The sequence below is a fragment of the Trachurus japonicus genome, chromosome 16 (genome assembly GCF_045865225.1).
Source record: "Trachurus japonicus isolate A0001 chromosome 16, Traja_1.0".
Taxonomy (NCBI): domain Eukaryota; kingdom Metazoa; phylum Chordata; class Actinopteri; order Carangiformes; family Carangidae; genus Trachurus; species Trachurus japonicus.
Genome location: NC_140922.1, coordinates 24688642 through 24715965, shown reverse-complemented (window position 1 = coordinate 24715965; position 27324 = coordinate 24688642). Strand labels below are relative to the sequence as shown.

At 43.0% G+C, this 27324-nt stretch overlaps 1 protein-coding gene across 38 annotated transcripts in view; it reads left to right on the top strand.

The window, feature by feature from the left end:
* The window catches only part of plecb (plectin b), a 122483-nt gene that overhangs the window by 53277 nt on the left and 41882 nt on the right, over positions 1-27324 (top strand). For 8 of the 38 annotated variants that reach the window (XM_085802717.1, XM_085802714.1, XM_085802716.1 and 5 more), the window contains exon 1: positions 3734-10319. The exons of 21 other annotated variants lie outside the window; for them this stretch is intronic. In XM_085802717.1, coding sequence (XP_085658843.1) covers positions 7070-10319 — 3250 coding nt within the window. In that variant the 5' untranslated portion in view covers positions 3734-7069. Of the gene's footprint in view, positions 1-562; positions 748-3733; positions 10320-14882; positions 15279-27324 lie in introns of those variants that run through there. 9 more of the 38 variants (XM_085802755.1, XM_085802752.1, XM_085802754.1 and 6 more) reach the window with 6 other exon arrangements.

Here is a 27324-nt window from a genome sequence, read left to right as displayed (position 1 = left end):
GTTTGTTTCTCTTTTGCTTTGCTAATGTCCGACTCCAGCTCCAACATTAACTCACTGCTTTTTATCGACTTACAAAAGGCTTGATCGCTCCCCCAAAACCAAGAAATAATTATGCAAGAGACAAAACCCGAGCTGTTGTTGTCCGGTGTATCTTGGACTTCTTGATAGCGCCTTTTGTTTTCGGTCTGTCTCTGTCTACATTTCTTGTCTTCCCTTTTTTTTTTTTTTCAGTGTCCACCCTTCATCTTAACCTCTGTGGCTGTAATTTGCGAGGTTGCTCGAACAAGGCGCTCACTGTGTATCTCGGTGTTGTTGGAATACGGCGTAGGCGACCTCAGATGTATGTGACATGGAGCAGGGTATCCGGGGCAGCGGGGAGGATGTGTCCAGCCCGGCAGGCCCCACAGATTTATTGTAGATGTTCCTCTGCATTTATGGGCCAGAGATGAAAAGATTCTCTTGTTCTTGTTTTTCCTCACAAACACCCTCCCTACCCTGAATGTACCCCTCCACCACCCATTCTTTCTCTCTTTTAGCCCCATCTTGTGTGGCATGTTGATCTGCTGGTCAGGCAGTGGGTCTCACAAGAGTGAAAACAAGACGTAGCAGTGTGGTTTTGACTGAGAGCAGACAGAAGGTGTTGTGTTTTGTTGGTGCTGCTGAAACCTGTGTTTAATATGTCAATTCAAAGCAGCATGGACAGAGGAGATCCCATTGGAGATCGATTCTGGCTCAGCCCAAGAAAAGGTAAGTGACTCTATACTGGAGAATGGTACAGTGAAGGCATGGCTCCCGGCACTGGTTGGATATACGTTCATGTCATGTCATGAAGAGGTGGGGCCACTTGGAGATGAGACTTCTTTTTTTTTCTCTCATATTTTGAACTACTGGGAGTTGAGCATGTCATTGATCTCTCTTATGCAATTCCACATCACCAAAATGGTGCAATACATCTCTTGCATGCTGATTCTGATCCCTGGCTGCTGTTTAGCTGAGCTGGCATTCAGCTCTCACAGGAGAAAGAACAAGAGAGCTGAGGGCTGGTTCAAATTTTCTGTCCAGATCTCACTGCTGGAACTTGTTTACAACACAAAGCATTTTTTTGTAGTCACTGACTGTTTGCAGAACTCAGTTTTACATGAGAGTGGAAAGAACATATTCTACTTAGCTTATAGTAACGCTGCTGGAGGAAATTGTACCCTGTTCACAAAAAAGCGATGAATATACTTTGGCGTTCACAGCGTCGGTTCCAGCGAAAGTTCCTGTTGCCATCTCATGGTTGACGCTTAAGTGTTGGACATGGCAAATCTGTCACATTGCTGTGCCTGCTTTCAGTCTGGCCCCGTTTACCCCCTCACGGATGGGCTCCTGTCCAAATCAGAGAGGCTGTAGGGGGCGTCGTAAGGTTGGATACATACTGTAGAAGCTCCACCACTAACCCATGACGGAAAGCTTGTTAGAGTGACAGTAAGTAAGAATGAAGGGGACTTGGCAAACTTTTTCAGTGCTCCCGCTTATTTTTGGTCGGTAGAAGGAGGGCATAATCTCTGACTTCATTTCTTTCCACTCTGGAAAAGGAGAAGTCAGTGTGATCCGTGACTCTTGGATTTGAGAACACAAGCAAGGCCTGTCATTTTTTTTTTTTTTTTTTTTTACCTCAAGCACACATCAGTTTATAGATTTTCCATGTGCATTTACGTGTATATTGGTGAGACAAAAGCCAAGAGCTGGCTTTTCTTACTCTACCCACACAGTTAGGCTATTCTACTTGTGACATTAGCACAAATATTGCTGAGGCTCAGTCTTTCCCTAAAATACACCCTGAACGCCGTTGGATTTTTCTATCACTTTTACACAAGGTTACATAAACCTTATTTTACAAAACAATGGTTGTTATCATGCTCCAAGGTTGCTTTTTACAAGCATTATATAACTTCAAGTACATTTACGAGACAAGAAAACTTTAGGTTGGCAGAGGCAACAGGAATAGTTCCCATAGAGTGTTGATTGATTTCAGAACTTTACTTTGTCTATTGTTCTGGCTCCTCAGCTCTGAGCAGAGAAAAAAAATCTCCTTCTTTCTACCGTAATTTGCCCCTTGTTGCCTCAGTTATCCAAGAACAGTTGATTATTTATTTTTGCAGCAGTGTGAGGAATGCCAAAGACACCTCTCAGTCTTCCTCTCTGCTCTCTAGCTCCTAACACACAGTGGCTCTTTGTCTGCAGCCAATTTGTGGTTAAGCACACTTCTGCGGGTTTGAGTTTGGTGGTACAGTTTACAGCATATGTATTTATTTTCTTCTAGGAACTCCTGAAACTTATCTCTGTATCCTGACACATGGGATAGGATACATAGTTCCCTTCATGTCATCAATCCTTAACCCCACAAGATCGTCCTAATTACAGCCAGATTCACCAGGACCAGTCACTGCTAGAGGTTAATCCTGACACCTTCGTCCTTCTTGCATTTCAAAAGGCCACTTTCTCTGCGTGTTCATGTGCTAATTGACACCGTTCTTAATGCCGACCCACACAAATATCAGTCAAGGTTGTCATAAGGTTTCTGTGAGAGTGGGATTAAAGCCTCAAATGTGACAATTAGCAGAGAATAGTTCAAATAGTCAAGTGTTCATATGTAGGCCAAAGTTATAAACTTGTACAATATATGACATGCTTAATGTCAAAAAAAAAAATTCAAACCTGCCGAGTTGCTTTTCCTGAACTGCAACCACATTAGTAACTGTACTTTGAGCTAAAGGCTAATATTATCATCTTAATATGTACAAATATAATTTTTTCTGTGTTAAACCTCTTTGAAGCTAAAGGGAACTAGTTTTGCACGTATTTAGTGATGAGCCAGTTTTTCTTTTTTGTTTTGTTTTTTAGCAAGTTTAATTTGTGGCCTGATCATGGTGTGGGATGAAAAATGAAAAGATGAAGTTTGATTAAATTAGAACACGATTAGATTAGATCAAGTTAAATTTAATCATCAAACTTTTTGAATTTCTCTTGAATGAAACTTGAATGTGTGCAGAAAATGTCTACAGTAGGTAATCCATGTCACTTCAGTTGGACCAAGAGTGATCAACCAGCCAATACAGCAGTACAAGAGACAGCTAGCATGTTCAGTCTGATATCAGTCCCAGAAATAGCTGCTGCAGTAGTTTATTTATTATGTTAAAAGTATGCAAAATTAACATTCAAAGTTTCAGAAAAGAAAAACTTTAATTAAAGTACAGTTTAAATAATCAATTAAAATTGATTACCCTGACAGCCTATAATTACTGCGGTGACATCCCCTCCCGCCATATGACGCAATCGTAACTGTAACTTCAGCACATTCCTGAATTAGAGGTGTTTGTGCTTTAACATTCATCAGCCCTGTCAGGGGGCACAGCTGTCCCGTACTGGGGGGTCACCAACAGCCAACTAACTAGGACAAGTTCCACAAATAAAAAATAAACTTGTAATCCAAATATAAAGACAGTCCTCGGACATTGCAGAATGATTTGTCAAAGCTTCAAAAGTGAAAGCCATGGTTTGAAATAGAGTAAAGGCCACAATCCACATTTGCCTTGCAAAGCTGGATGTCCAAAACTCTTTCTGTCTGGTATATCGACCTGCTTTTAACACTGAAGAAATGTATTTTCTTTTACCTTTTTTATTGTTTGTCTCACACTAAATTTTACAAATTGATGACATAAGGTGTCAACACAGGTTTTCCTAAAGGACAAGAAAGGCCTCGCTGACCTTTGCCTTCCCTGGAAGAGACTGAAGTGGCTTGGATCTGATATCAGAATAGAGGGCACGTGTGCAGCTCGACCAATAGACCCTTGAGCAGAAGGCCTTTACGATGGGCCAGTCGCCAACCACCATCAGTTGGTGGTGACAAGTCTATTCTGGGACTCTTGGAGGTCTGAAACTCCTACTGAAGCAGAAGTGGGCTCCTAAGCAGGAAACTATTCAGGCACTTCCCCAAAGTCATATTACTCCTTTATCTGCTTCAATCAATCACAACCTGCTGCTCTGTGGTAGGCTGCTACTATGTCTGTTTATGTTCAGAATAAAATTAGATTACATTACTTCTATAGTGAGTGAGTGTGCGTCCCATTCCCCGTGAGATTTCTGTCTATTTTTAATCTGCTAACTCCACCTCAAACTTTCACACAACGACTGTAACGAGCGCGTCGGTGTGAAAAGCAGAAGCACAGGTTTGTCCAGTCTGGTCATACAGTGTTTCTTGGGCATATTTCATATTTGGATGGCTGAGGGGACTGGGCTTCGAGCCACAGTAAGGGTCATTGTGGGAAGTTTGAAGTTCACTGAACACTTTGTGCATAAACAGTGCATGAAATCACATTGATATGCAGCCCAGACAGCACAGGCACCATGCTTAGCGATGCAAATTACCCCAAATGAGATAGCTCCAGGCTAGAATTCTGCACACAGGGTTGATCAGCATACCACCGGCGCTTATTTGCGTATTTTGCATTGTATTCGTTTTTTGTGTGTTTCTCAACAACTTCCTTATACGTTATATAACCTCGTACCGAAGGGGTTGAAAGATACAACCCTTCAGAACTGACCTGACGTGACTTCAACACATTTACTTAAGCCTGAGCTTACAGATTCACATGCACCAACACAACCAGCCTATACCTGCTACCACCACCATCACAACAACCACCACCATCCCTGCTTCAATGTCAGGCAGACTGCAGCATGTCAATGATAAAACTTTTGTTTCGTAATACAGAGGAATGTCTTTCTTGCACAATGAACCTAAGAATTCCTTTGTTCTTCTTTTTGTAGCTCCTCCCAATGTTCAGTCTGAGTCATTAACTTCACCTGCACCACAATGATAATATGACTCACGGTTATTTAGGCAATATCTCCTTTAGGTGGAGCGCATACTGTCACAGCCAGGGGCATCACTACTGGGTCTGTGTAGACAGATGTCAGACGACTGTTATGTGAGATGAATTCTTTTGACAACATAATTGAAAGGTATTTGTGAGGTGCAGAACATTATTACCAAAACTACTACTTTCTGTTTTGCCAAAGGGTTTGAATCTTTTTGACAAGTTGTCACATTTAATGTTAGTCTCTCACATACGTATGTAAAAAGAATATACTGTATATAGTGATATTTTCTGATTAGCTTGATTGCCGATGAAAGTTTGACTAAGTGCTAATAGTTTGTGTCAGTTCACAGTGTCTCTGCAAATACTGCTCTGATGAATGACAGTGAGGTCCAGGTGTCCAGGACAACAGATTTATGGTCTGCTGCTCCACTGTAGCCCTGAAAGCGGATCTGTCTTACTCAGTACTGGCTCACTTTATTTGACTGTTGCCATGGCAAATAAAAGAAGAAGAAAACAGTTTTCCACCAGTGTTTGGATGTGTGTTTGGATGTGTAATAGAAAGTGTGGTTTCAAACGGCAGCAGGGAGAATGCATCATTTCTCTGCTGCCCATTCACCACTATAATTTCGCAACTAGATCACCGTGTTCCAGCCGTGTACTGTCTGCTTATTCAACACCCCTCGTCTTTTCAACGAGATGAGTGAACATGTGCTCCTCTGCTCTGTCCCACAATAGTCAGTTTTCTTTCCAGTTTGGCTCTAACTGGCTTGGCCAGGGGACACTCACTGACACAGAGAGAGACGAACGGGAGACAGATGTACAGAAGAGAAAAGTGATCTAGGATGGAAATCTGATATCATGTTCCTGGGAGTGCTGAAAAGGTTAGCTATAATGCACAGTTCTTTATATAGTTGTGCAAGAAAGAGTCTCACTTCCCAGCTAAATGGAGGAATGAAGCCCTAATGTTAGCTGTCTGGAGCAGCAACACGTCTTTATGGAGCTTTGCAGTCTGTTGCATCACTTTAATGAGCAGCAATGGGAAACACTGATTCGTCTACGTAGTTTCCTTTTCTTGCTGGCTGGGAAACCCTCCAAACAAACAGATATGAATAGAATAAACCTAATATTAGCGCTGCCAAATATCAAACCTACAGTGTGTGTCATAGCAGTATTTTTTCCTATCCTATAAAAAGATTTGTAAATGTTTCTGCCTATCAAAGGAGAGCAAAGTACATTCAATTTGACTTGCATATTTCCTCTTCAAATATCACCAACCTTTACTGTGGACGGCCAAACATAGTATCTGAAAACCACACCCTGTGTGTAGAGTAAAAGCTTTTCAGTGATACCTGATCAAGAAATATGTAAAACAAGACACTTGTAGTTGATATGGACGCTCAGTGAATCTCGTCGCTGCAGGGCAACTGGTTCACTCTGCCTTATAACTAATCTCTGTTTAGAAGCGTCCATTCGGGTGTGTATGACACGAAGGGTGTGTTTCAGCCAGTGTGTGTTTAGAGGTGTGTGTCCGCTGTGTGTGTGTGTGTCTGCATTTTACAGGAGGCGTGTGCTCTCTTGTATGGGTGGGCGTCTCCGTGAAAGTCACAGAGCTACAGAACATGTGCTCAAACAGCCTTTGCCCCATTCATTTGACTTTGCGCCGTCTTTATACCAATCAATTTATTGCAGTCATTCATTTTTTTTCTTTGCCTCCTACTTCCTGCTGTACTGTTTACTTTAGTGAGAATTTTTTTCCATGCCAGTTTTTTCCCCCTAAGAAATAGAGAGAGAAGGTAGGAGGAGCCGGACAGAGAAGTGTGCCTCTCTCTCTCTCTCTCTCACACTCTCTCACACACGCTGACTCTCTTCCATTCTGTCATTGCCATCTCGGCAGAACGGAGACTGTTCATTCCCAGCCACGCTGAATCTAGGTTGGGACAGCAAACTTTTGACTTTGTTGAAGTCACAGAGGAATATTCTTTTTCTTCGACTGAACCAAAGGAGAAAACAAGAGGAAGACAAAGTAAGAAAAAAAGATTTCAAGGATTTGTTCTTTCGTTTTTGTTCTAATTGAATTGAGAAACACGTGACAGCCGGTCTTGCCACTGGATTCTTCACACGAGACGTGAGATAATCTGATTCCTCTCACTTTGATGTTGTGCATTTGACTTTTCACTATAGAGAGTATACTGACATAAAGCACAATGGTTGCTGGAATGCTGATGCCTCTTCATGACCTGAGGGCTATCTATGAGGTCCTGTTTCGAGATGGTGTCATGGTGGCCAAGAAGGACAAGAGGCCTCAGGTCAAACACCCTGAGGTGCAAAGTGTGAGCAATCTCCAAGTAATCCGTGCCATGGGGTCTCTGAAGTCCAGGGGCTATGTGACGGAGACATTTGCCTGGAGACATTTCTACTGGTACCTGACCAATGAGGGCATTGTTTACCTGCGTGACTACCTCAAACTTCCTCCTGAGATTGTCCCTGCATCCCTGCAGAGGGTGAGGAAGCCAGCTGCCACTCTAGCCGTTGCTCACCGGGCTGCGCGGGTCCAATCTGTGGAAGGTCCGACATCTTATGTTCCCAAACCAGGTCGCAGGGGCGAAGCAGAAAGCCAAGAGGGACTGGCCGAGCGTCAAGGCTACCGCCATAAGATGACGGGCCCTGGTGAAAAAGAAAGTTACACTGACAGGACCCCAAGGTTCAGGGGTCGTCCACTGTCAGCAGAACCAGTGAGGCCAAAAGCATCATGGGATGTGGAAGACCAGTCTCAGCCGCTGTTCAGGAGGGGGAACGGCTTCAGAACGGAGGCAGCGATGATGGAGGAGAGCAGGGTGAAAAGAGTATCTCGTCAGCAGCCTGAAGTGAGCGGTGAGAAGCCAGTCACAACATCACAGGAGAGAAGAGTGTTTGAGGTCCAAAACGAGAAGGTGCCAAGTTCTGTCCCTATTCGGACAGCAGCTTTCAAACAGGATGTGTCACAGACCACTCTGACATCAGCGTCCTCCAAAACAGCCCTGCCATTAGTGGTGGCTGCTGTTGCTGTGGCTGCAGGTGGTGCAACATCAAAGATGCCAGCTGAGCCTTCTGCTCTCAAAACAAATAAAGAAAAGCCCAAGATCACCGATGAAAAAGCGTCAATCAAGTCAAGTGAAATGGTCACAAGCACTACATTTACCACAATGCTCCATGATGGTAAGGTTAAAGAGGAGAAGACAAAAACAGTGATTATGGAGACAGTTAAATCTGCAGTAGTGAAGACTACAGTTGAAACTACAACTGATAAAGTGAAGCCCCAGGCAGTTGCTACAAAGCCAACTGCTCAGGAAACCTCAAAGCTTCTTATTGAGACTACCAGCACCACCCCTGTCATTGCGAAACCTGCTAATAAAGATGTCAAGGAAGAAAAGGATCAGAAAGTCAAGGTGAAAGAGGAATCAATTAAACCTGCACCTCCAGCTGAATCAAAACTAGACGGGAAGGCCAAGAAAACTGCCAGAGTAACTGTTACTCAGGAGACCACCAAACCTCTACCTGACAGCCCCACCAGCAAGCCAGTATTGTCCACTGAGGCAGTAAAGCAGATCTCCAAAGTTCAAGTGACTCAGGAGCCCATTGAAGCAACCTCAGTGAATCTGTCAGCAAAGCCTAAAAGCGATGAAGTTCCTTTGAAAGCTATGAAACAAACTGAATCCTCAAAAATTGAAGTTACAACAACTACTGTGAAAACCACAGTAACAGAGATTATTATGAAACAGGAGAAGGCAGACGTGAAGGTGATTCCTCATGTCAAGAAAGATGACTCAGTGGAGGAGGCCCCTAAAGTCCCCCAGACCACTCAAAATGTTGATGCCACAGAGGTGGTTAAGGAAACCAAACAAATGGTTGAGGGAAGCTCCAAATCCAAAAAAAAGAAAAAGAAATCTCCAGGTGAGAAGAGTATCAATAACGAGGAGCCACCTGACACAAAGGTGGAGAAGGTCACGGAAAATACCCTCCAACCCACACCAGCGATCACCTCGGAGCCTTTAACTGTGTCTACCAGTGTAAAGACAGAGAAAAGGGCTGAAATCAAAAAAGAGAGTGAGCAAATCAAAAGCATCCCTAAACAAACTGATGGGAAGACAAAGGAGGAAGTCCCTAAACAGGCTGAGACTGCTACTCAAGAAGCATCAGTACCAGTTGACAAGGTCCCTACAGCACCCCCAGTGGAACTTGTAGATAATGCACCAGTAAAAGAGAAGGTTGAGAATAGCAATGTCAGCAAGATCACACAGGGACCATTATCCCCCAAGGGTGAGGTAAATGCTAAGTTGCCCCACATGGAGCCAGTGAAATCTGAGGCAACACTTGTCAACAAAGTCGAAACAGTGACTGTGCAGAAAATAACTCAAGTGGAACTCATACAAGAAAGCTGCAAAGCTGAAAAGAAAACTTCGGCACCACTGTCAGGGTCTGAAAAACCCACAGATGAGACCAAATCCCCGATAAGCACAGAGAAGGCTGCAGAGGAATCTTCAAAGAGCAAGAAGAAAGGGAAAGGGAAAAAACAGGCTAAGGCACCAGAAACAGAGACTATAAACACAAAGCCTGTCCTTTTGCCTGAAGCGAAAGCATTGCCCTGCACTGACATGACATCACTGCCCAAGACCACAGTTAAAGACAGCCCTGTCACGGCCTCTGAGCTGACAGAAACGAATGTTTCTCCAAAGATGACTCCCGAAAGAATGTGCAGTGAGGAAATTGTGCAGGCAGCAGCTGTGCTCTCTGAGGCCCCGGCAGACAAAGGGGAGGTGGAGCCAGCTCTGCTCTCTGTAGAAAAAATCAAGCGGGAGGTTCCGAAACCAAAAACATCCTCCACTGCAAGGGAAGCACCCGCAGCCGGAGAATTAGCGTCAGCAGCACTAGCAGTAACAGCAGAGGCAGCTGTAGCTCAGGCAGTGGCCAGCCCCCTAGTCAAGCAAGAGGAGCCTCCCAGAGTTGCACAACATTTGGCCAGTCAGGCAGCAGAGCGCAGCACAGAGAAAAGGCTCTCTGAGTCGGAGGCCTTAAAGCAAGGGGAAGAGAAGAAGAAGAGTGACTTGAAGGAGGACACACCCTCTGCCACTGCCACTGCCACACCCGCACTCGAGGCTCACCTGAGCGACACCTGCGAGTCTCTGAGTGCTGACACTGACGAGGCCGCCATGCGGAGGAAAATTGTTGTGGTAGAAGAGATAGTGGAGGTGAAGCAGATTGTCAGTCCATCTGGGGAGCAGTCACCTCCTCCAGCTGCACAACCTGAGGGGGAAGAAGAGGAGCTGGATCTGGATGTTCTGGAGGCACTTGCCATTGAGCGTGCACTTCGGTCAGGGGCTGCAGGGGACACTGTGCAAGGAGCCTCACCTGAAGCAGCAGACTGGGACCACTCACTGGAGGAGCCAGAGGAGAAGACTTGGCCTAACTTCATAGAAGGTTGGTTTGAGCGTGCGCCACTTAACCTACATCCTGCCGTGCCCTACTCTCTCAACGCATGTGATGTAATTGCTATTGTATGTATCCCACCTTTCTTTGAAATGTGGGAGGTCTTAGGTAGGGGATTTGACGTCTGCTCTACTGATGTCCTTTCAGATTACCATGCACTTCATACTGAGGAACATTCTCGTACTGTAGTCGTCTCTGACGTCTTTTCCAAATTATTATTTTGGGGTGATTTGATTACAGTTCATGGCTTAAAGTTGCATGTTACTGTATAGAGCCAAGCCTCTATTTTGCGAGGCAGTCGAGGCAATCTCTCTTTAGGAATAGATTCAGTGAGATGGTGAGAAGAGTCTACTGAGATGAGGCTGTGATTTCAATTATCCGAGTGTTAAAATAGATAAAATAGAAATAGAAGTTTCAGTGACACTGTCATAACACACCCTGAACTGTATTCTGAGACACTGTCAGGTTTCACACACCCAATATGACATGTGCTTCTTCTTCACAGATACAGGTGAAGGTTTTACTTAGAAACTACATATAACCTGAAAAATAAAGTCATAGAAATGATAAAGTACAAATAAAACCTGTAAAAGATCTGTAATCTCCCACCCACCCCACCCTTTCTATTGACATGCAACAGCAATAGTTATTGTTCTGTTGAGCAGATTGAAATCCAAAATCACACGGGTGTGGGTGTGGAATCCCAGTTCTGTTGCAATAAATTAAGTTGTGCACACTGTCGCGATCTCTGGAGCCACATCTGACTGTTTGCCAAATGTGATAATGCAGACCTGCACTCATTCCAACAAGGTGGGGCTGTTTTCTGTGATTCAGCCTCGCCTGTTCCCAACAGAGATAGTTGTGTGAGAGTTAAAGCCAGACTGTGAGAGAGAGAGGGGGGTGTGGTGCTTTTGGGAGGATTTCTCCTCTTTGCTCCAGTAATACTGTGTACTTGGCACGAGTTTATGTTCTGCATGTTTTTTTTCTTCTTACTCCATCTAGTCTGACTCGTACGTGAGATGAGAATGCCCCCGGCTTATCATGATGTAAAGGAATGTGTAGGATATGGGAGTTATGTTAACAGTGTGAGAGCAGCTATGTATGCCATGGCCATCTTCCTTTTACTGGATCCTGAAAAAAAAAAAAGTTGCCATGTGATGCTGGGGTGGCTTCTGCTGAAGTGAAACCTGCATTACTCATATTAAATCATGATGCCAAGGCTTGTTCATGTGACTCCAGATTTTGTAAAATGTAAAAATTTTCACAAGGGGTAAAAGAAGATGTTATTTTGGCTACCGTGTTCATTTCGGTATATCCCCAAGAGGTGGAATGGAAAGGACTTCACATGGGCGTTGTCTGTGAGCACTGGACACAGAGTCAGGAAGTTGGAATAGCTTACTCACTGCTCCATGGGTGTGTTTGTTTGGTTCCACACGTGACAGTAGATCTGGATTCAATTAGCAGAATAAGTCCCTTTTGCAATTAGATAGAAATGCTATGACTCATATATGCAGTGAACAACATATGCAATTGAGGATATCAGGGATTTACACAGTGGTGCCATCAGAGGACACCGGTGTTTACTAACCCACTGCTGACATCTGCTGTCCACTAACTTCCATTGTCATCTTGTCAAATACATCTACAGATACTGAAGAGGTGTTCAAGCTGAAACTACAAGTGATTTCTATTTCACTTTCTGATGTCAAGGAATGTTGTTTTCTTTATGGTTATGGAGCTTCACATGAGGCTGGATGTGCCGCATGTTGCCAAAGCGAGTTTCTATCAGATTTCACCTGAGATATGATAAGAGTTGGTGTTAGATACGGTTTACAGACAGTACTGTTTTTAGAGCCGTTATCCTTCCTAGTGTGGTATTCCTGGTATGTTAGCTAAAGCTGTCAGCAGATTCAGTTACAGCCTTGGGTTATTGTTGCAGTTAAACACTACATTTATGTAAGTGTGCTTTTCTGCAGCTCCTTTTTTTTTATTGCATCAGTGATGTGGAAACCAGGAAGAAAAAAAAAGGATTTGAAAAACTTTTTGCCACAAAAATGTTGATTTCACAACATGGGCTCCTGAAGCTGGTTTCAGTTTCGAGGGAACACTTTTGATATGTGATGTGGCACTTTTGATTTTATGTTGAATGAATGAACGGCGCTGTACGGACTTGTGACAAAAGTTGTGCCATGGAGTCTTCTTTTATGAACTGGAGTCTGGACATGGTTGATTGGCTGTTTGAATTCTGCCCACACATGGCACCAGGGCCAATTAGACTAAATCACATCCCAGACGTGCCACAGAGGTCCCCGGTGTTTTTTCATCTCTGAAAATCCTGCCTGTGCATAGTTGTGTGATTGGCGAAATGAACAGCTACAGTGTGCTGCAGCTCTGTGCCTTTCATTATGGTGGCACATCATTTTTATGCCGTGACTCACTCGGACCATTCTGAAATCTGAGGGCTTGAGTTATGTGCCTGACCTTTCTTTGAGCAAGAAAAAGAAAAGAACTGAGCGACATGATGAATGTTCAAAAGTCATGCCGTCTATCAGTAGATTGTGTTGGGAGTTGGCAGCTTCAGCAGAATCTGTTGCTTCTGTTTCTGGCACGGCGGTCGTGTTTTTCTCAAACCAAAGCAAATAACCTTAGCTGCCATGTCCTATCCTTTACCGCTGACTCCACTTGTGGAACCATTTCTAATTTGTCATCATGAATGTCAGAACATATCGGCCTACATGTCATAATCTGTGACACAAACCCTCCGAGTAAACATTTTGACAAAGACGAGTTGTTGACATAAGAATTTAAAAACACACAGTCAGAACGAAACTTGAGAGGACGACTGCAGCCTGTCGTCCTTATGTCTGTGATATCGGCCCAAAACTGTTTTTGAGAAATTACTGATGGCCCGGAACGACACAAATAATCTACTGTAGTTTACACAGCATCATGAGCTACCAAAACAAACGTTTAGTGGCCAGTTTGATATTGGGTTTAATGGCAGTCTGTTTCAACATAATGACTAGAGGCTAGGCAGTGAAGAGGAATTAGAAATCTGTCGTTGCAGTGTAATAGCTAACTCACTGTAGGCCAAACCATGGAAACAGGCAGATCGATCACATGTGGAATATATTTAGGGTTTGGCCAAGATGGTTGTGACGTTAGTCATTTCCCAGGCTGCATGTTGGACCCTATTACAGGACTATGTCTCACACCCCTTCTGTGCGTCAGAAAAACAGATTTTTCATTTTTCAAACCTCAACATTTACATTATTCCATGGGGTGTGTTTATCTTTAAGTCCCTGAGTTCACCCCTTGTGTTTGCCCTTTTAGGTTTTGACCCTCGTTTTCTGCTGTATTTTCTCAAGAGACACCTCACCACCTGCTCAGTTTAAATAAAGGAAAGCAATGTTTACGATATGGAAAATGGAGCGTCCGCTCCACATGGGTATAGATTGAGACAACAAGTATTTCCCTCTGGACACAAGCTTAGAATGCCTTTCGTGCGTGTGTCCTAACATGAATGCTATGTGTATGAGGCGCCTGAGTTCAGGAGTTCACAAATGCACAAGGATGTTGATGGAGGTAGTCCCTGCATGCGATCCTCTGTAAATCCCCATCAGGGTTCCTCAGCATCGCCGCCTTCAATTCACACATGAGATCCATCTGTACTCCCCATGTTTCATGGGAGGGGACGAAGGAACCCAGCTCAGCTCTCCAGACACTGAGTGGAAATACTTTTCGTATTACAGAGAAATGGAACCAGTTGTCGGTGCTAGAACTGACAAAGCCCTATGCATATACATTTAGATATTGGTCTATATTTAGAGACTGTTGTGCATTGCTGTGATCCTTAAAGCAACAAGGGATAAACGCTGAAAGCCGCGGCCATGCTCTCAGCCTGTCCGTCACCAAACTTGACTTCGGTAACAGGGAATAAGTGCAAAGCAGATTTTAAAAAGTATTCCACAAGTGTTTTAGTTCTCAGTTTTCATATTGCTATTTCTGTCCACTTAGTGTTCCTGCCAGTATTTTCTTTTCCCCATAATGCCATTGGACATTTTAACTCATGTCATTCACAGTTGTGTGACAATGAGTAACAATCTTATTGTACTTAATGTGTCATGAGGGGAGCACTAAAAGCAGTTCCAACTTTTAGATCACTAACAAGTCGAATAAGGTCAGCACCAAAAACCTGGATCACATTACGTCATGTCTTATAAACCATGCTCCTGGCGATATAATTAAGATGTGTCTACTTTAGAAGGTACTGACAGCATTAAGTCCAAATAGTAACTGTCATGTGTTAATCACATTGTACCCTGAGGACTCAGACACATAATTCAATTCTGTTCAAATGTACAATTGATAACGGAGGTTATTTTTTGATGAGGCCGCCTGGCTAATGAAAAGCCCAGATCTGATTTCTGCCTGAGAGATGTGACTGAACATCACATAATAAACCTTCTACCACCGCCATCATCAAAAAGAGCGAGAGCTTGTGTTTGTGGGGGTTCTTGTCTCTAGGGGGCGAATGAAGCCAAGTGTCCCGCCAGAGCACTTCCATCAGTTTCTAACTGTGACACAGTGTGATCATCTGGCTCTGGTGGATATTTATAACCCCCCTGTCAGCTCCAGCCCTCTCCCACCTCCCTGGCCACCCACCCCTCTCTGCCCTGTGAGCCCCTCGCCCCTCGCGCCTGCCCCCTTCCCCAGGCTTGACGTGTCCTCCCTCCTCCCCTGGCCACGGGAGAGCAGGCTGACGGATCCCAGCAGCAGGCACAGCCTGTCAAAATTCAACACAAGGGGAGAAACAAGGCAGTTCAGAGCAAACAAACAGGAGCGTGTCCCGTACTCTTCATTCCCCCTCTGCCCAGCTCTCTTCGTCTTCTTCTTCTTCTCGACCTCCTCTTCCTCTCTGTACCGTCTCTTAGATGAAGATCATACCTGGTAGGTCCACAGAGTGGGGTGGTTGTTGTTGTTGTTGTGGCGTGTCTGCCTGTGTTTGTCTGTCTGGCTGCTGTCTGTGTTCTTGGCAAACACACAAGTGTGAAATCTTGTTGTGTTCCCACTAGGCTGTGCACACAACAGAGATGCACACATTCACATGTAACGAACAGCAACCTTCGGCTGCTTGTAGCCCAGATTGTGTTCCATATTTAAACCTGTCCACGATGTGACTGGCTTGAATGATGAGTGAGGTTGGATGCCTGCTATGTTTTTTCTTTATTTGTTGGTATGTAGATAAAGTGGGTGAGGGCAGGGGAGGTAATGTTGACCCCACCCTTCTTTCTACCTTTAGGAGGTGTATCTCCTCTGTGTACGTCTGACAGGAATGTCGACAAGCAGAGGCGGCTCGTAAAGACAGTATTTTATTGAAAAACTAATTGTTTTTTCCGTTGAAGTGTGTGTAAGAGACATAGCTGCTTCTGGGATATTTCAAATTGCCATAAAAACCACAACCACCTGTTATGGTTCTGTACAAGCCCAGAGCTGAAGTGCTTGTTATTGTTTTGAAATGAATGATACAGCTTTTGTATTTATAGCCACTTCTATTGCTGTGTTATCGGCAAGTTGTGTTTTTTATCTAATGCAATAAAATCTACTAGTAATTAATAAGTCTGGAGGGTATTGTGATTGCACGGCAGGCTGGACTGACCTCAGGATGTTGATATCTGTCTGTCATTGCTTTAATGGATTTGACCCTTTTCCTCAGAAATGCGCTGTGTGTCAGACGAATGCAGATAGCCAGATCATTTTCACTGATAACATGAAGGCAAGACAAGGCAATCTTATTTGTATAGTCCATTTTTACAAACAGTTGAAGTGGTTGTTGCAATAAGATCGCACACGAGGGTGTACTAGATAAGGAGGAAGTTGATGTAGGGCTTTTTATTCCTAATAATTGCAATACTTGAAAGAAAGAATAATAACCCAGCAGAGATAAGAGCTGGAGCTGGATTTGGAAAAAGCTTATTTGATTACTTCAGCTTCAAGTTTTCTTTGTTTGAATAATTTACATTTATTTAATTTACATTTATTTAAATAAATAAATTAAAATTTATTCTAATGTTTTCAAACTATGTCAGTGGAAGCTAGTGGTAACATTGCTCTTACTGTGTTGGGTACAGAGAGAACCGGGCCCAGTCAGTCAGTCAGTGTGGTCTGTGTTATAAAGATCCGAAAACAGCTGAACAATCAGCAGAAGCTGCCCAGGAGAAGACTTTCAGTAATAGATCCCAGGGTGGGGAAAACAGCAGGAATTCCTGCTCGGGCTGTCCTTTTTTTAAAACCTCCCTGCTGCCACACCCATGCCATCCCACTCCCCCCTTCCCCCCTCCCCGGCCTCCTCGTGAAGGCCCACCTGTCACAACAGGCCAAACTCATCCCCTCATCTCTTCTACCTTATCTCTCTCTCTCTCTCTTGGCCCCAACAAATGCCTCTAAGCCCCCCAGGACCCACTCTCCCCGCCCTTGTGGTTTTGGGGCACTTAGTTTCCCTCATTGTGTTTTGGAGCTTGAGAAAACCCAAGAGGCAAGGTAAGAAGAAGTGGTTTTAATCATATCAGGTTAAATGAGAGTGAGGGAAGTCAGTGAGGTAGATGGCTGATAGAGGAGCGTTTGCTTCTGACATCTCTTCCTCTGTCTCTCTATCTGTCTGGTGTTTGATCTTCTGATTTTGGTGTTTACACTGTCTTATCAGTGGCAGTAGATAACGAAATGAAAATGTGGTGTATCCTGTGTGTTTATGTTTTGTGATATTGACCTGAAACAGGTCATATTACCAGCCCGTATGAGTTCATACACACACACACACACACACACACACAGCTTCACATGCAGCGTGTTTACCCTCTGCATGAGTCACGTTCATGCGTAACCTTGAAACCTGTCGTCGCTGTGAACACTTTCAAGGTGCCACTAGGCCTTTAGGTGCCACATTGCTGCCTGCCTGCTGATTGAAGTATCTGCTCTTTCTTGCAGCTGCAAAGGGATCAGTCCTTATAGCTCTTATACAGCAATTTGGCCCAAGTTTCAGCCATGCTACAACAGTGTGACATGTCATTTTGCACAGATAAAGATCACTTCACGCTCCACCTGGCGGAACTTGACTCATCGTCTTTTGTTGCACTGCAGAATCGCTAATTAATGTTGTTGCAATAAAGCCATCGTGAAGTCCCACCCAAAACCGTCCTTTACTGTACAGTCATCTCTTCTCATGGATCAAAGGTGTGTGTGTGTGTGTGTGTGTGTGTGTGTGTGTGTGTGTGTGTGTGTGTGTGTGTGTGTTCTTGCTGGGACGTGCCCTAGTGTCTCTTATCTAAGATGAACCGTCTTGCAGCACTGGTTCACTATACCTGCCAGGTTGGAGTCGTTCTGCTGGCCGGGCCCCAATCCAGCTGCCAGCCTTTAAGCCGCAAAGACACAAATACATGTCTGTGTTCAAAGGCAACGCTTTCATTACTTTATCTAGAACTTCCCCTGGAGAAACATCCAATTTGAAAGCGCCAAAGATAAATAATAAGCTGTCTGATCCAAGGACCTCACATTATTCTTTGTTGTTAACTGAGTGGTGTATTGGTGTAAGTCCACCATCTCCTTCTGACTATTTGATGGATTGTAATTGTATTACTAATCCTGTGTAATTGCCAGTCATTCAACAATCAGTATTCAGTGTTGTTGTTGTTAAGTTATCTTATAAAACCAGCAGTGCGGAAGTCATCTGAGGAAAGTGTCCACATACACACATAGCCACACAATATAATCTAATCTAAGATAGCGTGTGTCTGACGGAGCGGTTGCTGTGATGACTCAGTGAGAGGAAGTTGGGCTGAGATATAGTTTATATGTAACTCAGACTTGAGTCAGGATGCAGCGGTGACACAAGAACAGCTTTGTTTTTATGGGCACACTGTGCGTTAATGATAAGGATACCGATGCAATCAGTGTTGGCCCCACGGTCCAGCTAATGGATCTAAATTCAACTATCTTTCTGACTCAACGATGACATTACATGTCCTCTCTCTGCTAATGTTTTATTGTGCGAGATGTTGGGGATCTAAACGCAGCTGCTGTCCCCGCTCATCTGTGCTCTTCATGGGGATTTCTGGTCTTAACTGTCCCCCCTTTTTTCTTTGGCGTCTATTCTGAACGATGACAGCTCCGTCCCCTGTCCACTCACTCGCTCGTTCCGCTAACTTATAACGGCAGCGAGAGCGGATACCGCACCGCTGAGCGCCGTTAGCTCGGATTCAGATTCAGGCATTGCTGCGTGGTGCGTGCAGAGGCGGGAACATGGATGTTAACAGTCTCCCCCGACCATGCTGGAATTAGGCCATGTGAAAGGTCATGAGGAAAAGGGGGCATGGAGTTAAGACTGTAAATACTCTGTGCCACACACACACACACACAAGGTACAACACTCGGCATTCCCACTCGCTGAACTCTGACCTTTCATCTGTGTTTGTTTTCTCTTCCTCGGATTGCTAAAGTTGGCACGTCAAACCCAGGGGCCAAGCAGGAGATAGTGTAGCAGCTTTTCTTAAACCATCGCTTCAGGTGTCCAGGTGTTTTTCTCAGGTTGTTAATAGGAAGTGAAATTGCTTTGCATAGTTGGTCGGGTAAGAATTTCCATAGCCGGTATTCTCAGGCAGGTTAAACAGGTGGTTCTTATAGCTAAATAAAGCGTATTCTCCCGAGCTGAGAATGTTTCAAGTCGTTTTTTTTTTACATTGCTGGTAAAGTATAAAATCCTGTTTGACATGCTACGGCCATGAGTCCTGTTTAATCTTACATACTGACAAACAAATCCTCCTTCAGAGATGAACGTTAGGCCCTCAAAATGAGTGTGTGGGCCACGGTGGTTGAGTCCTGGCTTTTGGCTTTGGCCTGGTTTGTGGAAAAGCCAGCATTCTTCCTGGAAACAGCCACAGCCAGACTCCCACTCTGGAGCAAGCCGGCTTTTACTGTACACCAGTGTGTGTGTGTGCGTGTGTGTGTATTTTTTTCCATGAGTGTATATAAGTAGATTAGATTGCCTACTACACCCCAGTGCCTGCTACCAGTGAACCAGTAGGCATGAGTCATATTATAAACAGTAGACTTGTGCCTCTGGGGCTCAGAGAAACCCAACAGGGCTCTTGAATACAGTTCTCATGTTTTCTGAGAGCAGTGAACAAACCCCAGTGAGAGAAAAAACGGCAGATGATTTTATTTGGGAGCAGCACTGGGACCATGGAAACACATCCGGTCCTGCGCTGGCAGTTTATTTATGACACTCATGACTTCCATTACAGATTACTCAGCAGTCTTTGGTCCATATAGGAAAGACTTCAGCTGAAGATGCTAATGCACATCTTGAGCTTGTGTCTTTTTACGACTGTGATGTTTCCATGCACTAGTACACTTACACAGTTCAGGTCATAACAAACATTAACAAAACATTATTCCACTGACACGGTCAAAGTTTCTTCAGACGTTTTTCCAATGAAACCGAACTTTGAGTAAAGAAAAAAGTTTAACAGGTAATCTAATTTTAAATGACGACCTCATCGTTAGCGTAGCTTGGCAAATCTACTGGAAATGTTGAAAGGGCTAGCCTGGCTCTGTCCAAAGGTAACACAGTCTTAGTAGGGCGCAGATACAACTTGCAGAGTTGTCAATATGAGATGCCAAGAAATAGTTTGTCACATAAACCCCCATAAAACCAAAAACTTTTCTTGTCACACTTTGTATTAATGTGGGCTAAATAAACAAAGTGCAATGTGCAAATGAGCTTTAGTAGTACTGGAAGGCAAGTTTAAATCGGACATCCCTGGTTATTATCCAGTACATTCTTTTCCCATTCATTGTTATTTTTCATTGGAGAGTTGAAATAAAATTTAATTTCCAGTGAGAAAACATATAATGTGATTTATTATATCTACACACACAACTTGTGTTCACTATTGGCAAAACTTCAAGGTAAAATTTGAATATCGAGGCCTGCGGCTATGTCTATAATGAGGTTGCATATGTGTGAACCAAGTTCAGTTTAATTCTCACAGTGTGATACAGTATATTCAGCGCCATATATGTCAAGAAGGACGTTTGCTATAAAAAGACAGAGCAGCACCTTTCATTGATCTCTCCATAAAAAGCCAACGTGAAGGGATCAATGAAAGGTGCTGCTCTGTGAGTCGGTGGGAGACATCAGAGAGTTTCCTGTACAGTCCTGTGTCAGAGGTCAGTGTCCTGTAAGAAGAGAACGCAGCATATTTAGGTCACTTTCCCTTTTAAATGTGACCTAGGAACTGCTCAGCTGTGCCCTGTCGTAAATTGTCACATCCTTGTCACATTGACTGGCGACAGAAGGTGTGTGTGTGTGTGTGTGTGTGTCAGTCAGCTGGACTGGGCTGCTTTCTTTGAACATATAAAATCATCGCTCTGTGATCTTAACACTCAGGGTTTATTGGTTGTGGTAAAGCCTTGAGGATATTATGGAAATCAAATCATTATATTATCATAACTGTTGCTGTAGGACTCAATTCAAACTTCCAAGACTCATGTGAGAACTGTCAAATAAACCATTATCTCTTTGGCTCTCGAACACCTCCTCTTTTGAATGTGTGCAGAAACTGAAGTATAAACATTGACTGTGGACAAATGCCATGCTCTGATACAGTAAATAGGTCAGTGCTAAAGACCAGTTTTAATACACCACACTCAGGTCTCAGTGAAGTTTCAGTTTTATAGCAGTTAATATTGAACCAGTGTGCGCCTGTGGGTGATTGTAAATCTGCTGTCCAATCCCGAACATGATAGAAGAAAAAAATGAATGAGTAACATGGTCCTATTTTGTTTTAATCTAGTATACAGCATGGTAATAAATGAATCAAAGGACCAGCAGCATCAGCAAATAAGATAGGACAATGATGTTGATTCACCTGTCTCTCGAGTTTGTGCAATGAAAGGGGGCAGGCCCAAACAACATCCGTCTTTCAGAAAGTGGTTCCCCCTGCTTTTTTTTTTTTAAGTCTCCTCACACCAGCTGGCACAGTGTGTCTGAAACAAGAGGGCTATAGGGAATCTTGTGGTTGTGTGGTTCCATCAGTATATATGGCATAATGGCTGAACTGAGGAGCTTCAAGCGAGGGAATGATCAGCAAGAGATGACCGCGTATGGAGAAAGGTGCAGATACCTGCACACTAAGATGTGCTGTTTTGGTGAGTGAGGGGTCTGACGAATGGAGCAGGTGGGGAGGAGTTAGTGTAGTTTATTGATCTGTGGTGTTTTCAGCCTGGTGAAACCACGTGGTTGTTACTACCACACTCATGTTTAGACTCAACAAAGATCTGCTTTGGCCTCTTTCTTTCTTTCTTTCTTTCTTTCTTTCTTTCTTTCTTTCTTTCTTTCTTTCTTTCTTTCTTTCTTCCCTTAATTTTTTTTAACCTTATTTTGTTGTATGCTTTTGACTCCCTATTGAGAGAATTATTTATATATGCTGGTAATCATCAACACAGTGGCTTTTCTTTTAATATCTTGGTTGCCCTATATTTATAAATATCTATATTTATATTTGTTTTACCAGTCCACCACAGTGTGCACGGCATGTGTAAGTGTGTTTGTTTGTATGTACTGCTGCTGTAACTTTGCGACTTTCCCCGTCGTGGGATGAATAAAGGCATACTTTACTTAACTTTGTTATGCTATAATGTTGCTATAGTTTGAACCATTTTTAATAGATTGGTTTAATATATAAAATAGATATTTTATAAACTGAGAATTAAACACTCCAAAATAAATAAATAAATAAATAAAGCAAGATTCCTAACAATCTGCATGTGTAGTTTGAGGTGTTTGATTAACTAAGCACAGATAAAAAGAAAGTAGAAAGAAATGCCTCAGTCAAATAGGTGGAGAATCTTACCCTGTAAATTACAACCATCTACATACTTTGCCACACCTGTGATCTGATGATAGGAGACACCGAGTCTGTGGACTTTGTTGTTCACTCACTAGGTGGAGTGTGCCTGAAAATAATAAGTGGATCTGATGTCTATAGAAATAAGTAGTAGTTGATTAGCAAGAGGTCGCAGTATAGGCTCACTTCTTCAATGTATATGAGGCTTCATTGTTTAAAATACCATATGCTATCACCTTGTGGTAAATGAGTAACTACCGCTGATCTGAAATGGTTGTTGAAGTCAACGTTATCTTTATTGAGGGGCTTAAGAGCTGCATGTCTACACTGATAGTGTCAAGCTTCATTGACACTGAGGGTAAGATACAAGATATGACATATGAAGAACATGAACAATATTCACAGAGGATTTTACACTTCCTTTTCTTTACTTTCATGCCTCATTCAGTGTGACTGAGACAGTACTGGGTGTGGTTGTGCTCTGCCCCCATCTGGTGGTCAAACTGTTCCACTGCTCTGCTCTCTGTTAAAAAGATGTTGTGTGTGTTTGGGTGGGCGGAGGAGGACGGTGCTTTCCTTTCTACGTCAAGCGGCTCATATAGCGGAGACTCCTCCATCTCTGCATCTAAAAATACCGCCGTGAGTAAGAGTCAGTCACAGCTACCCGGTGGAGCACATGGTGTTGTGTGTTTACTGTCGCTGCCATAGAAACGTCTCTCAAGTTCCCATTTTTTCCACATTTACATGGTGTTTGGAGACTGCCAAGGCTGAGATAGCATATGGAAATACCACATGTCATAATAACGTATTAATAGATCACCAGGGAAATGAAGAACCTACGTGATCGAGGCTTAGTACAGAGGCCAGCAAGTTCTTGTAGGATCATTGTGTAGTGTGTCACTTATGGTAAAAAGATGTTAGCAGCAAATTCCTTCCAGTTGTGTTGTTGTTTCTGCTCCTGTAAATAAAAGGAAACAAAGAAAGAAAAGTCAGCATTCATGTGTTACACACAATTACTTGGCTATTAATTATTTTGATAATCAAGTATGTTTCTTTTCTTTTTTTTTTAAGTAAAAAGCTTTTAGCTTTTTTTCCTGGTGTAACATTATAGAAAGGTTATAGAAAAGAGCTCTTATATATATTTTTATTTTTATATTTTAACTTTAACTGTGTGTGTCTTTGGGTTTGAACTGTGGGTCAAACAATGTCTCCAAAAAGTCATCTGTGGCCTTGGGCATTGTTGTTGTTGGGCATTATTATTTAATTTTTTGGGGGTATTATTGTCTATGGTTAAATCCTCTTCTGGACAGATTGTGCATTTTATGTTCACAGTTTGAGAAGTTGTTGGCAACTAACACAGCAGTGGTAGCTCATGGCTGAACAGCAGGGAACAAACAACACGGCAATAAGAAAAAACTTAACTCAGCATGAATATTTTGTGTTTTTACAGAGAAGGTAATTCAGTATGGAGTGAAGGAAAGAAGGCAGGGAGAAGTTGGTGGTTATAATCACATCCAAACCCACAGTCTTGGCCTGTTGAAGATTTACAGCTCTGAAAATGCCATTTTTATTACAATAATTAAAACACAGGGATCTGGTCACAGAATCCCACCAACACAGCCCTGAATTATCGCCGACTTACACTTTATTTTGGAACTTCATTTTGTAAACCACCGACAAACAGTTTTAGTTCTAGTTTCAAGAGTCAGTCTTTTGAATTACAGACTCTATACATACAGTACAGTATTTTACACCCTGTTCCACATTTGACTTGGGTGACATGCTTCGCTGCTTTCACCTGCAGAGGGAGACACATGCTGTTTTTAAACAGTGTCCGCCGTGCCAGTCCACTCAGCTCTATTTCTCCACCGCTCTGTTGCATTAGAATTCAACAAATGAAATATTAGCAAACAGACACGGACCCAGATGTTGGGGATTTCCACGGAGGCTTCTTGTAGCTCAGCGCCGATCTATTTTAAAACTCAGCTGCCGCGGCTAATCCACCGGCTTGTTGAGTCTGCGTTAAATTGAGTTTGGACCTTCATCGTTAGATCTAATTTTGACAACATCATCTTCAGGCTGCTGTCAGCCTGGATGATAAGTGGCTAGTGCAGCATTACAATGTCATGACAAACATCCCTGTGATTAGAGTGGACAAAGTCTCACATATTCAAACTAATTACATGAACTCTATGAAGTTCCATTATACCTCATTCATTAATGTTATTGTCATTTGATCAAGTAGGTGCTGTATAAATAATCCAAAATTAATGACTATAAACAAAAATATACAGTTACTAGAATAGTGACTTTTTCAGTGTTCCCTTTGTAGGACTAGAAGTACAGTGCGTTTAACACAATTATATATTAACACAATTATACCAGATAACATAGCCTCACTGATCCTATTAAGTTTTCTCCACTGGTAGACAGACTGTCCTTGATGGTGTCTTCCAACTGGAAGTCTGCGTTTGGTTTTTACTTTCCTCTATTTCTGTGTTTTAGAGTTAAACCTGAGACTTATCGTGACTATGGCAGCTCAGGATAAAGCTGCTTTTGATTTTTATGAATCCAAACCATCGAGAGGGCAGTCATGCTGCCAGGGATCTCTCTCTCTACATGGCATTGGTTTTGTTCAACTTTCCCGGTCTGCAGCACGCACGCAGCAGTAATATGCTCTGGTGTGTGTGCTGTGATTCAGGTGGCAGCCAGGTACCCTGCCCTGCCCCTCTCTTCGTCTCCTTTCCTCACTCCTCCTTAACTCCTACTCCACCTCCTCTTTCACCTAAATGAACAACTGAGGTGATAATCCAGGGTGTGTTTCAGCTGCTCCTAGTTTTATCAACATTCCTTTCCCTGCGGGGTGTGGTGGCCAGATATTGCAGTAAATGTTCACCTTAGTAGACCGGGAGATACCGGGGGGGGACTGGGCTCAAGGAAGGGATGAGATAGAGAGGAAGGGTAACCTAATCTATAGGAGAGCACATCCATCATTCATCCTCTACAAAGAAAGGTGTTGTCCGTCCTCTCTCTGTCTAAACCCTTGTATTTGCGCTGCAGTTCAGCACTTTCTAAAACCATACATGTAATGACACATTCTTCAGATTCTTTTGATGTCTAATTAGTTTGCATTGTTTGGAAACACAGCCTCTAAATGCTTAACTACAGGCTGTTCTATCCCTCAATAGCTGCAGGCTCAACTATGTGTTTGTCAGTATCCAGCAGAGGTTTATATGCCTTTTAAAGCCTCAGGGGGCTAATACCGTATGCCTACACTGACAGTGCAAACATGCTGATTTTGTATAATAATGTTTACTGTATGATGTTTACCATTAGCATAACCTTTTATAATTTGTTAGAGCTGAAGCTGGTGGGAATATCAGTAGGGAATCTAATTATCACAGCACATCCTCAGGGGAACATGAACATCGAAATTGTTGTCATTTTATAGAAGCCAAAAATATTGACAGTATAGTAGCAACAAAGTCAGGATTGATCCTCTAAGCACCACAACTGACTTGAGAATCCATCCAATAGATGCTTATCTGCTCAGTTTGGACTGAAGTGGTGGATTTACCAAACATTTCCAAAGTCATTTAAATCGAACTCATAATTTCACAGAAATAGAAGAGCACAAAGTAACATGCCACTGCAGATGTGGAAAGAAAAAGGGAAGTGTGGATAATTAGGATTTACAAACACAATACTTTACGTTCTGACCACCTTAACACCAACTTCCTCCAAATATATCCAGCAGCCACTCAGAGTATAAACAAGTGGTTGCTAGGCTGAACAGCTGAAGCATGTAGCACCAGCGCTAAGTCGGTCCGTTGTGTCAGAGTCCGAAATGTTTGTTTGATAACGCAACATCAGCAGCGTGAGAAGAAGAAACCCAACAGCCCCGTCACATCCATCATAAAGAAATGATCAAACCTCAACCATCTCATTTAGAAAGAAAATACTTTCTCCTCATACTTTCACTCTCCCTGCCTGCCGAAAAAGCTTAAGTGTTCCATCTGGTTTTGATGAAGCCAGATGAGGGAGCAGAGTAATAAGCATGTTGAGACCTTAATGATATGTCTCCTTTTTGGAGGAAAGATCTCATGACTAAGATGTTCCACACTTTCTGAGTCCGAGCTTGTTCCCATTTGGGTCTCCTTTGCTCGTGATTCCCGTGAGGTTTAGAGACTCAGCTCAAGCGCTGTGGGTGTCGGTGCATGTTCCACTGCCAGGACGTCATCAAGTCCTCACTTACCATCCACTACTCCCTCTGCACCTCAGAGAGTTTGAGTCTGTTCTACATCGGGAAATGCCCCCTTAGCTTTTCCTGTTCTCATTCATTACAGCTGCTACGTTACAACTATTTATATTGTATAATAACTGCAACTATCAAAGTATCAGACTGCACAGGCCAAAGCTTTTTACATCTCAAAGTTGTGCGGTCTCTAATAGTAAATACTGTATTTGATACCATCCCTTTCTCTTTTTTAATTGTCTACCCACATACCACTCCTTAATTCCTTTGCTTGCCTGGACACCGTATGGAGCTACAAAGGTGTGTCTCCAAATTTGCTAACGTGGCTTAAATGAGTCAACACACACGCGCGCGCAAACGCACACACACACACACACACACACACACACACACACACACACACACACACACACACACACACACACACACACACACACTCTCATTTGGGCATACTTACACTGACACATTAAGTACCTTCATGTTCATACAGGTTGTTTTCAAAAGCCTGCAGAAAAAGTGCTTTAAGATACCTGATAAAGTGATGTAAGTCAGCCAAGGTGGGGAAATATATCCACCTGCAGGCTACAGGGGCAGGATTTAGCAGAGGGAGGACACACCCTGCCTTCCAGTTCAACCATCAGGACGTAGTAGTCATATAGGGGACCATTATGGAGGAGACGAGTGTAAATAAACCAGTCCTGATAAACTCTAAATAAATGCAGGACTTTGGACTCTCATGTGTTCCATGCAATTTAATAGCAAGAAAACAAACTTAGAAATTCTAGACTTGACAAATAATATTGCTGTCTAAATGATATTAGTATATGTTATTGAGTCA